This window comes from Symphodus melops, assembly GCF_947650265.1.
Source record: "Symphodus melops genome assembly, chromosome: 12".
Lineage (NCBI taxonomy): Eukaryota > Metazoa > Chordata > Actinopteri > Labriformes > Labridae > Symphodus > Symphodus melops.
Genome location: NC_136702.1, coordinates 17,562,871 through 17,575,680, shown reverse-complemented (window position 1 = coordinate 17,575,680; position 12,810 = coordinate 17,562,871). Strand labels below are relative to the sequence as shown.

The 12,810-nt window shown below is 39.2% G+C and overlaps 1 protein-coding gene and 1 long non-coding RNA gene across 7 annotated transcripts in view; one reads left to right on the top strand and one right to left on the bottom strand.

The window, feature by feature from the left end:
• thsd7ba (thrombospondin, type I, domain containing 7Ba) overlaps positions 1-12,810 on the bottom strand; it is a 419,860-nt gene that overhangs the window by 143,192 nt on the left and 263,858 nt on the right. For all 6 annotated transcript variants that reach the window (XM_079357145.1, XM_079357149.1, XM_079357150.1 and 3 more), the window contains 2 exons: positions 1,365-1,556; positions 156-387 (listed from right to left, as the gene is read on the bottom strand). In XM_079357145.1, coding sequence (XP_079213271.1) covers positions 156-387; positions 1,365-1,556 — 424 coding nt within the window. The remainder of the gene's footprint in view (positions 1-155; positions 388-1,364; positions 1,557-12,810) is intronic.
• LOC306832475 overlaps positions 1-12,810 on the top strand; it is a 64,988-nt gene that overhangs the window by 30,210 nt on the left and 21,968 nt on the right. The window lies entirely within an intron of this gene.

The following is a 12,810-nucleotide window of genomic DNA, read 5'->3' as shown; positions in this document are numbered from 1 at the left end:
CAGATAAGTTATTTGGGGATCTTTCACGGCTTTAGTCTATGGAAACGCTGCAAAATGCTTGCCGAACTGAGACAAACCGAACTGAAACGCTCGGTGAAAACAGGGCTTATAACACTTATTCAACAACATGCCTTCAGCCTATCATAATATCTTACCTTTTACTCTGGACAGGTCCAACATTTATCTTCATGCAACTCACTTCACGAAACTGAACACCAAAAGCACAGGAATGGGTTCCATTCCAGAAGTCAGATCCATTGATATTCATTGAGGCATCTTCAATACAGGGCCCCCAGTCTGATGCCTCCCAGTAGAACACCATACAAGGATGGTCATTACAGGCCCTCCACTGCTCAAGGGCTGAAGTTGCTGGACAATTTTTCCCTTCTGGCAATAAATACACAGAGAAACACAGAGTCAAAGATAGGAAGACTACTGTATTCAACAAAACAATACTGAATAATCTGAGTGGACAGCATTCAAAGTTTTACAAGGTTTCTGTGAAAACTTCAACAAATGCTCTTCCACCAATGAAAACATGTATGCAGGGGCATGATTTACACATCATTTGTATATAAAGAAAAATCTCTGACTGTATGCTGCTTCAATAAAACAAAGAAAATTCAGCTGGAAACTAAATTTCCCTGAGGGAGTGATCCCAAAGGAATCAAGAAAGTTCCATCTAAGTCTAAATAAATGTTTGTAACGACTGAATTTAAATTACACATGAAATAACTGAAATTGTCTTAAGAATTTTTAGATTACCAACATCAAAATCACAATGATGTAGTCGCTACTTACTGTTTCCTTATTAACATCAGTGGAAGTGCAATACCTTTCTTTGATTAAAAAAAAAAGAAGTGGTAAAACAATATGTTAAATAGCTGTGTATGCTGTTAGTAACACTGCTATTTATAATGCTGTTATTTTCACTGCTTTTATATCACTGCTATAGACCTAGCATTTTTATGGGCTGATATCCTCAAGAGACATTTTCCTGGGAAGACTGACTCTTAAACATTTCTTTATAATGTGAAATTACAAAAGACTGATGACTAAAAAATGCACAGTGTAAACTGACAACATGTTTATAATATTCAAAGGCCTCAGTTCTGAGATGAGTTTGGTGTCAGTCTGTGATTTTCCAAGTTTAATACTCAGTGACTATCAATCAATACATTTCAATTCTATAACAATATTCTATAATACATTTCAATACATTTTAATTTAATAACTTACTCCCTTAATTAAGTTTTACATACTTTCACAACCTGGTACCTACACAATCTATAAAACACAACGTACTGGTTTAAGAACACAGAAGAAAATTTAAAAGATGTTCAAGTGGATAAATTTAACGTAACCTTTTCCTGGGATTGCCAACACAGTGCGAGTGCGGCTCTGTCGACCTTCTGCTGATTTGGAAGAACAGCTGTGGGAGCAGGGTGACCAGAGAGACCAGGAGCCAAACACACAGTCTGCAGGACAGGCTACATCACAGGCCACTTCTTTGGGGGGAGGATCATCAAGACAGTGGTCAATATGAACATCTTCTCCTATGACAAACATTTGTAAATTTGGAAGAAATAAATTAGCTAAAGGTTTTGAATGATTCAAAATCAGTTCCACTTAACTAAAAGTATATTGACATGATCAAACATTATTTAGAAAGTGTAAACCCTTAAATCAACACACTAGGGCTTCATTTATACTGCAATCAAAGTAAGACATGAATTACATTTTAGGTAAAAGGTAAATATTACACTTTTCAAGTCGGGTGCTTGGTAAGAAAGTCAGGAATCTCAGTCACTAAATAGCATTTTTAGTACATAAGGAACATTTTAGTCCCAGTTCTATCATGAAAAATAGTACATTTTGTACAAATACATAGTTTCAGAAAATTAAAAACCAAGTAAAATACAATAAGTTATGTAGATATTTAAAGCTAAGCCCAAGTTTAAGCATGGAGTCTGTTTTAAATTCTTCTCTTTCATCAATAATTATCATTAATTCCTCACTCCTCCTTTCTCTGACAAGGAGGGAATTTACTCTCAAAACCACTGTTTTAAACCAACCAGAATTCATCTTAACCAACCCCTTATCATGCAGCTTCAAAACCAGTTATCGTCTGCTGCTGTCATTTTGTCATTCTTGTGTGGATTGTTACTAACTTTCTCCACTATTGTGGGGTTGAGTCCTTCAAAATTCCACTGTTCATCACATGACATCACGTCACGTAACTAATTCACCAGTGCCAGTGGATGAACTATTAGGGTGATATCATATCCTGCCTATCAGCCTCAGTTGAACTTCTGAATACATTCAGGCCTGATTTCCTAAGATCTCAATTATCCATCCATCCATTTTCTACCGCTTATCTGGGGCCGGGTCGTGGGGGCAGCAGTCTAAGCAGAGACCTCAAGGCCTCCTCCCAGAGGGACATGCCCAGAACACCTCCCTAAGGAGGCGTCCAGGGGGCATCCGGAACAGACGCCCGAACCACCTCAACTGACTCCTCTTGATGTGAAGGAGTAGCGGCTCTACTCTGAGTTCCTCCCTGGTGACCAATCTCAATTAAAGAGGACTAAATTGAGTGTTCACTGTAAAAGTTTGCACGTTTGGTTTATGGCCGTTTTGAGGGGAATTTACTAAGAATATTTGCATGAATGACGTCAGGCGCAAACCTTGTGGAGGCGGTAGTATTTCAGACAGGCTTTTGCGTGTTCAACTGGTTTATGTCACAGAGAGTATGGACGGCAAGCAGGACGACTGCAAGCGCAAAATAGGTATTAGTGAGAGGCAAATGAACGTCCGTTTTCAAGTAATAGCAGGTAAATCTGAATTTTTGAAAAGGAAAGGAAAATGTGGCTTATAAGAAATCCTCGGTATTAAACAGGGCCTCTCTTTTCTTCCCTCCCTCTTTTGAATAAATTGTAATACATTGCGCAGGAGGTGCGAGTCCTCTGTGGCACTAGTGCTCAGTGTATGTGCCACTTGTGCCGTTGTTGCGCACCAGAAGCTGGTCAGCACTGTGTCTGATCGAACAAAAATGCCATGATAACAGGTGATGAATTTGGGGGTACAAGCAGTGGTGAGGCCCCCCAATCCAAGCGTGCCCACAGCACAGCAGCAGGGGAGAGGGAGGTAGAGTGAAGAGACAAGCGCGCTGCACCGGAGACACGCAACCCGAGAAAAAGGACATTTAAAATGTAATGTTGGCGAGAAGAGAGAAATAGGAAGACATAAGTGTCAATGTTGAAATTCTTTAGAATGCAGAGAAACGCTTCATGTTGCATATTCATTAAGGCAAACTGTACTGTAGTATTTGGACAATTCGAGTTATTTTGCTCATATGAAAGACGCAATCCTCACTGCACGCTGTTAGTAGATCAGATTGCGCATTTTTTGCTGGTGGTATCAAGTTTGCACATGTTTTAATACACACAACCGTTTAGTCAATCAGGCCCTAAGTGTCTCCATGATCATGAGGGGACCTCGTTGCTGACACTGTTGGCAGATGTTATGAAATGTCATAAACACAATTGGTCTTTAAATGGAATTACCACCCCCCCCCCCCCCCCCAAAAAAAAAAAAATAAAAAGTTTCTTATGATGTTAAATAATGTTGATCAATGATTTTAAAATTAAATAATTATCCTAAAATGTATACATACTGTCAAAGTTCGCCAAATGCAAAACCTTTTTAAACTTGGGAACAAAATAGTTTTTCTTTTCCTTAAAAAAAGATTTACTCCAGCTTCTTTAGTGAAAGTAAATAAAAATGGAAATTCATTTTATCTCAAATAACAATTATGCCATTCAATTGGTATTCACAACTCATATTAAAAGCTATCCTTTAGCTCCTCTTGAAGTTATACAGTATTATGAGATATTTATCACAGCTCCAACTTAACCCTTCATTAGACTGTCTACAGGATAGATGTAGCCTTGTTTATTTACTTTACTTTTAGGAAAATTATTTTCAGATTTTGGCATTAAACATACAGAGTAATATTTTAGGTAACAATGTGAATTACAGAATTATACCCCTGGTAGGACACAAAAAAACACTGCAGATTGTGTTTGCAATACATAAATTGTGTTTGCAATACATAAATTGTGTTTATTATTGTAACTTATGTGTAACTTAACTTTTTTTGAAAATTCATCAAGGTAAACATCAATGTTTTGCACATGTATGTTTTTTGGTAGGACTTATCTGTTTTATCAGTAAGTGGTGTTGTGGAAAATAATTCCCCCAAGGAAATCAAAGGGTGCATGCCACGGCAATGTAACTTTTGTGTGTACATCAGAAAATCTTGAACTGCTTGAAGTTATCCTTCAACAATTAATAAAGCAATGGGGAAAAGGAAAAGATGGAAGCTCCAGCATTTGTATCGGAATTGTACTTAACATGATTGACAGTCCACCCCCACTGTCCATCTCCCACCTCAGGTAATTTTGTTGAACAGTCAGTGCTGTATTCAAATTAAGCTCAAAGAAAACACTGCATAAAGCAGAATCTGAGAATCCACCTCCATGACCCCACATTAAATGGGTTGAACTCTAAGTACTAGAGCTTTTCTAACTAGAAGTTTCTCTGTAATGTGTTTTTTTTTTGTTTTTTTTTTAAGATTTATTTTTGGCCTTTATATGCCTTTATTGATAGAGGGAGGAAAGTGGATAGAGTCGGAAACGGGGAGAGAGCAGGGGGAGACATGCGGGAGATGGGCCGCGGGCCGGACGCGAACCCGGGCCGCCCGCGCGAGGAGCAGGGTGGGTCGCTATGTGGGGCGCGCGCTGGCGCTGCGCCACCGGCGCCCCTGTAATGTGGTTATTTTTGAAAAATTTGAAAGAGAACTGCAATAGAGTGTTTTCCCTGAGGAAAATATGATTTCATCCTTTCATTATAAAAAATACAATAGTTATTGTATGTAATTAGTTCATAATAAACCCTCCCAAAAAAAGTAAAAAGGGTTAGGGTATATGAATGTGATAAGAAAAGAAAGTGTTTTATTTTTTTACAACATAGCATTCAAACTATTTGAAAAGTGATTATTGCTGCCACCTTTAGACTCAAACTAGGATACAAATAAAAATTACAAAATTGAGGCTTAAGAATGAAAGAAAGTTGGAAAAAATCTTAAAAGAACCAGTCATAACTTTAGAACAAGACATTTCCAAAAACTTTAAAGCAAGTCACTTACCTAAAATGGAAAATTGACATCGTCAAACCAATGGACACTTGAGGCCCGTTTCCACAGAGCAGTCCGGTACAGATCAGTACATTATGGTACGGTTTGGTTCGATTAAGCCTGATCCCGTTTGTGTTTCCACCTATTTGGTTGGTGGCATGTAAACTGGATGCGATAGCCGCTACGTAACAGCATCCCATGATAGCAGCTAACCTCTAACAACTAGCCGCTAACTAATAAATTCTACAAAGGAGAAAAACGTGACTCAAACAAAACCAATAATGGGAGACTTCCAGCAATTCATCGACTCTGTCACTGGCATGTGGGCGGCTGTGGCTCAGTTGGTAGAGTCGTCGCCCCTCAATCGGAAGGTTGAGGGTTCGATCCCCAGCTCCTGCGAGCAACATGTCCGATGTGTCCTTGGGCAAGACACTTAACACTGCTCCCCCTGCTGCGTCTGGGGCGTATGAATGTGGCGTGAATGGATAGATACTGGATGGGCCACATATCAGTGTGAATGGGTAGGTGTAAAAGCGCTTTGAGTAGTCGGAAGACTAGAAAAGCGCTATACAAGCTCAAGTCCATTTACCATGTGACTCTTTATTCCAAAAACTCAATCGGATATCACACGGGAAGTGACAATTCTTTCAACCAATCAACGAACTGCAGTGTTTAGCTCCTCCCCAAAAGAAAAGGGTCCCAAAAAGTAGGACGGTACGGATTGGTTATTTGGGAATCTTTCCTGGGATTAGTGAATGGACACACAGCAAAATGCGCACCGTACGGAGATGAACCGATCTGAACTGTTCGGTGGAAACAGGGCTTCATTTCAGCAAGCTTACAATATACTGTAAGGTATATATACCATCAGGTAACTTGCCATAATGTTAACATGTATTTTTTTTGTAACATGTATGGCATATAGTTTGCTATAGACCAACTCACAAAGACAAATAAAAACCTAAAAAAGGAACAACAAAGCTGATTAAGGACATTATTATTTCTTCTCTGAAGAGGAGAAATAATACTACAATGATAAAGTAGATGAATTGCTGGATGTTGGTCTTTGTTTACCGTGTTACATTGTTCTTCTTTGTTGAATTTATTAGCCGGGCACAATGTGTCATGCTGCTGTAATGCGACACAATTATGTAGCTGAAACGTCTATCGGTTCCCAGCTTACACGCTTCCAAAGCCAACTATGGCATGGTTGGCTTTGGAAAAGCAAACAGGATCAGGCTTTACTGAACCAAACCATACAAACTGTACTGATCCATACCAGACCACTTGGTGGAAACGGGGCTATAGTTAAAGCTAAAGTTCATACCCAAAAGCTTTCTTGTATGCAGTCCTGCACATGGGTCTGTCTTTGTGTGTGTTGTTGGAGAGGGTTCTGCAAATAGATGACTGCCCTATAGGTCCTGTTGCATTATTAATGCAGTGATCAGTAGTTGGAGGCTCTTACGCAGATATAATACTACTGCTGCCAGCATGAAATTTCAACAGGATTTCTATTTTACTCGCCCACCAGCCAATTATTCCTCTTCTTTGTTATTATTCAGGTAGACACAGAAAACCCTGGCCTTTGCTGAAAGTTAATAACCACGTGCACATCACAAAGTAAGCTTTGAATAATGGCATATACATGGTTAGACATGGTTTTGTTTAGTCTGTCGTCTCTCAACCGGATGGTCGGGGCTTGATACTTAGCCCTGTCTTATATGCTTGGGCAAGACACTTGAATTGCCTCATGTATCTGAAAAACAATAAACAATGCTGGCATTTAGATTATGTATGATGTTATTTCCTTGCTTAAATGTAAGACCATAAAATTTTTTTATCTCAATTCAACTTTGTTTGCTTGAGAATCACAATTTTGAATCATATCTGACGATTCAAACAACTACTTAGGTTGACGACAAAGTGACTTCAGTTTCAATTAACTTATCACATAAGATTTAGGTCACACTATTGAACATAGAGTGAAAAATCAAGGATTGCAGAATTATTGTGTATTACCCTCCTTTTCTGGGTCTTGCTAGATTTACTAACAATATGGGACATATCAACTCACCGAACTTGCATTGTTATTTGTTGTATTACGTTTAAAAGTTTTAATTTTACTTTTAAGGCCAAACTTACCTTTGAATCTTAGAGACCAGTGCCCGTATTCATAAACATTCTGAAAATCCTCTCAGAGAGCGCCTACATTAGCTTAAACATTCCTAGCAAGGAGTTTAGGCTTAAATAGTCCCAAATTGACCGGGAGATGTTGTACTATCAATTAATTATGGATTAATTTGACCAGGACAATGTTTGATTGCAAATACAACAAAAGTAAGACAGACTTTTTGGTTTTAATCGGCAAAATGGAATTTTGTCTGTTTCTCTGCTGTTTCCTCCATGAGATTTGGTTGAAGAGTGAAGTCTCAAATCTCTTTCAGTGGGTCATCTGTACAGCTGAAATGTAGTATAATATATCTAGGGAGCTGTGATTCACAGAGAAACTGTGTGTTTCAATGCAGAAGGCCTTTTGAAATTTCTTCATGTTGTTACTTGGGGTTTGAGTTGTATTTTAGGATTTGGTTTTGCTTGTTAGTTAGTTGTGCTTCTTCGGATTACAGTGATATGTCATGTGACACGAAGCATGCATGTTTACATAACATTCAATTGGTTTTCTTCTGTGGAGGCAGAGCAGCCACTGTGGAAGAGGACTTTGTCATGACCAGGTTTTTTACATCTTTGCAAGAATGTAGTCTTAACTATGAGTGGATATTCTTAGAAAATGTCCTGATTAAGAAATTTGTCACTAGGAGCAATTTTTAGTACTTAGGAGGCTTCAGGAACATGGCCCCTGGTCGATCCTACTTTAGCTTACAATATAGTCAACCTTCTTTTACAGCTGGATGTGGCTTATAACCAGAAAATGAAACTGGGGAGCACACTCAGTATACCTGCTGTCTGAGATTAACGTTACCTGTCACACGTCAGTGGTTTATTGGTTTGTAATGCATGTGGCACTGAAATCTGCTGCCCTCCAATGCAATTTATACATGCATTTCCTTGTAGAAAGCAAATTGCCTGGTGCATGCATTCAATTTAAGAACCTCCCCCCCCAATTCATCAACATTTGTAGGTAATGTGTGTGTGTGTGTGTGTGTGTGTGTGGGGGGGGGGGGGGGGGGGGTGCTAAAGTCAATCAGACCCCAAATAAATGTTTTTCCATCAAATATGTTCTCTATTCAAATACTCTAAAAATATTGTTAGGTACTATGCTCTTCATGATTAAAATTGACATTGCTTTTTTGAAGTATTGGTGTTTTATTGAATTTTATAACTCCTGTTGTCCTCTGGGGTCAAAAAGAGAAGACCCCACAGCACAAAGTGGGCTAAGGGAGCTTATTGTTGCACCATACAGCTTTCCAATGTTTGATGTGTGGGGTCAAGCAATAGTTGTGACAAAAAACAAAATTCAGTTTCCTGGACTAATGAGGTCTTTGAATAAACTACATTAGGAGTACAACATTGCAAGATTTAGGAGTAAACTAGTAGCAAACTAGTTCCTACATGTTAACTAGTAACGTGCAAAACATCGACAAGTTAACTGTTGAGGCTCGGAAATGTTTCCGATTAAACTAGTAGTAGCTAAACGTCAACTAGTCACACTAGTGAGAGCAGTATTTATCTTACAGTTTACAAGTAAACAAATAAGTGTCTCAATGTCCACGAGTTAAACTAGCAGTAGTGTCTTTTTGGCCCCTGCAGCAGCTCCCCCTCACCCAGCTGCCCTACCAGGCCCATCACCCAAAAAAGATGAGCAAATTCTGCCCTCGCCAGAATGATCTCAAAACACGGACAACTTGCAAAAACGTAATTGCATACATCTGCAAAGATAACGCTATTACTAGCTGCCTCATATGCAGGCATATAAATGAGGTCTATAAATGGTGTAACACATAATTGGGTAAAATATCCACTTCATATTCTTTAAATCAGTGTTTTTCAACCTTTTCTGAGCCACGGTACACTTTTTTCATAGAATAAATGTCAAGGCACACCACCAGTCGATAATGTTAAAAAAATGAAACTATGTAGCCCATATTAACAATATAAAGTAATTCTCGTCAAAGTGTCTTGAATTGGTATCAAATAAACACAAATACAAATATTTCTACTCACTCAGTGTGAAACCTGGGCTTGTTTGGATGAACACAAAGTTGATATCCTGGCAGAAATTGAAGAAAGACACACACGAAGCTCTTCCTCAACAGCTCTCAGTCTCTCTCTGTTTTTAGTTTGTATAGCAGTCAGGCTTGAAAAGCTCACCTCACACAGATATGTCGTGGAAAATGGGAGCAAAGTCAAAATTGCTTTGTTTGCCAGAATAGGGAACTCCTTGGCAGTAGCCAACCAAAAACTATCCAAATGTAGATCTGCAAAGCTTAGCTTTAAACCACGACTTTGTCTCAGTTCAGTTAGGTCCTCCTGCTCCTGTAAAGTCATGTCCTTTCCAACAACTGATGCTGAGCTATAAGGGTCCCTAACCCAGTCAAGGCATTCAGTGAAGGCTGAAGAGAAATAAAATGACATCTTCTCCTCAAAAGTTTTCAAATGTTTAACTATTATCTCACACAATGCAGCAGTGTTAACATCTTGGTGCGCCCAACCATAGCTGCTGCTCCATCAGTGCAGACACTCGTGCAGTTTTCCCACTTAAGTCCTCCTTTTTCAAGATATTCTGATGTGACCCAAAAATTTTCCTCTCCTGTTGTTCTTTCTGGCAATACCTTGCAAAAGAAGAAGTTTTCTCTGATTGCGTCTCCATCCACAAAACACACATTGGCCAAGAGTTGAGCATGTCCACTAATATCAGTAGACTCATCAAGTTGCAACGCAAATTTCTTACTGATACGGATCTTTTCCAAAACCACACTTTTGATGTCTGCAGACATGTCATCAATACGTCTGGATATTGTGTTATCTGAGAGAGGAACTTTGGCTATTTCTTTTCAGGTCCGAGCATCTCATTTACAATGGCTTTGCAGGCGGGAGGTATTAATGTCTCTGCCACAGTGTGGGACTTTTTTGATTTAGCTACAAGTTCTGCAACGTGGTAGCTCGCTTTAAGGGCTCTCTCATTTACCTTTGTGGTTTTTCTCATGAAAGTTGCCTGTTTCTCCGTGTGTTCATATAGTCCACATTCTTGTTTTGAAGTGAAGGGTGTTTCATTTGGAGATGGCGTTTAAGCTTACTTGGGACCATAGCACTGTTGGATAGCTTTTCACCACACACCAAGCACAGCGGAGTTTGTGCCGTTGCATCCCCGGTGTAAGTAAATCCAAATGAAAGATAGCTTTCGCTGTATTGCCTCCAAACTTTGCTCGAGCTCACAGTCTTTGCTTTCCTTTGATCTCCACTTATACTAGGGCCTTCATCTGGGTCCGAATTTTGTCCAGGGTCCAGTTCGGAGTGAGCATTTTTCTTTTTCAAAAACTTCTCCATCACTGTTACCGTATATTCTCGCTAGCCATAATGTCACTGTCACCGCCACCTGTCGCATCAATGCGTCACTAATTCTCTTGTCTCGGAGTACAATGCAATTATCTACCTGCTGCCACCTACTGATATGGAAGAGTATTACATGATAACTGCCAGGCACTTGACAGCACAGACACTCGACTTCTTTTTTAGACCAATTAGGTGAAATTTGACCATTTCCCACGGCACACCTGACAATGTCTCACGGCACACTAGTGTGCCGCGGCACACTGGTTGAAAAACACTGCTTTAAATTACAGTCAAACCAGACAGGTTCATATTGACCGCAGAGGACAGCAAGTTTGATTTTATTTTTTTTTGCCTTTCTTTTTCTCTCAAAAATTGGGTCTGTTCGCCCTAAATTCCTAAACAAAAGGAAAATGTGTGGTTATAGGTTGGACTGAAGTAAGACTAAAAGTGTAACTCAGAATTGATTGACAATTTATAATATATCCTTTAAATAAATTCAAACCATCAACCTCACCAAGGCTGTCCATTTAAACAGAAATTCCATCTCATTGCTACATCAATTCTGCTCTCACTGTATTGCTGGCAAAACTTTGCCTCCAACACCCCAGTCACCCTGTGTTCAGAGGTTTAACACTTGGGTCTCTGGAAAGCTGTGGCACGCTGCTCAGCTAACCCGTATAGCCTCCTTTTTTCAGAACCTTGAACGCCAAGCAATACTGTGTTTCCATTTGTGCAATAAAATGTATAATGAGGATGTTCCTGACTGAAGAATAATTAATTTTTTACAAGTCATAGTTGAGAACTAACAATTTACATTCCAACACCCCCAAACTCAATTGATCTGCAGAGTCTCTTCAGGACATAAACCTAAAGGCCCAGCTCTTTCATGAATATCTAAAACTTCATGATGAAGGTCTCGATATTTTTGATGTTAATGATGGTAATGACAATGGTGTTGTTTGATAATGAGGACTTTTAAGCGACGTACATCAGAGAGTAAGTACAACACAGGCAAGGATCTGGAAAGGAAATGTAAGTAAGTGCAAAAATCAGCTTTGACACAGGTGCTGACGGGCATTGCACAGAGGCAAAGCACAGCATCACAGCAGTTCTTGAGAGCTCTAACCAGTATGGAAACCATCTTAAGTAAAAGTGTCTGCAAGGTGACTCTAGAATTATGAGATACGATAATTAATGACTGTTTTTACTTTCTTACAAGTTGGGTCCTGTGACTCATCTTGAAAAATGTCCGCACACTTCAACGCTGCTCTAATGGCGAACTGACTAGACAGCACAGGAATTTTGCATGAAAAATAAGGCTCCATTCAGGACTTTGCACACCTTAACTATAGGTGGCCTTGACATTGATGTGTTTGTTAAAATGACCTAAATGATATGGTATGGTTAAATCCAATAAGCCAATTAAAAAAAGAAGAGTAAATAACTTGTCAGCATTGAGTAGAAATAAATGCATTGTATTAAAGTCTTTCCTGAATTCTACCAGCGCTTATATCCTACCTTGTTCTGTCAAAATGCATTTGACTCTCCTGTTGCCTAACACATTTAGACCCTCCACTGCCTTCCTGATGAACACACAAATGATCCATAGTGTCATAATAGTGACATAATAAAACACCAGCTATAAATTGTGCAATTAGGTCTATAATCTATGGAGATGAGCAATTGATTTCTGGTAGGAAGCTGTGGTTCTGACTTTTAATAAGAAAAGTGTTTTTCTGTGCTCATAAACTCACTGATGGACGCTCATGAATAATGCATGCTTCATTAACACTAATGCTATCACCCAACATGATGATATGGCTGCACACAATGGATCACATCGTAGTTGATACATTATAATGCTATTGAAAACAATAAATGTCTGGACCATAGCACAAATGGCTCTATTGTGGCCATTACTTAACTCATTCCCCGCCATTGACGGAATTTTCCGTCATTTGGAACCCAACTGTTACCCGCCAATGACGGAAATTTCCGTCAATTGGTGTTTTCAGTGTAATATGATAGAGGGCGCTCTGACAGATGTTGTGAAAAAGTTACAGGACTGTGGGGTCAAAAACCAACAAACAAGACCACCCGCAGGAAAG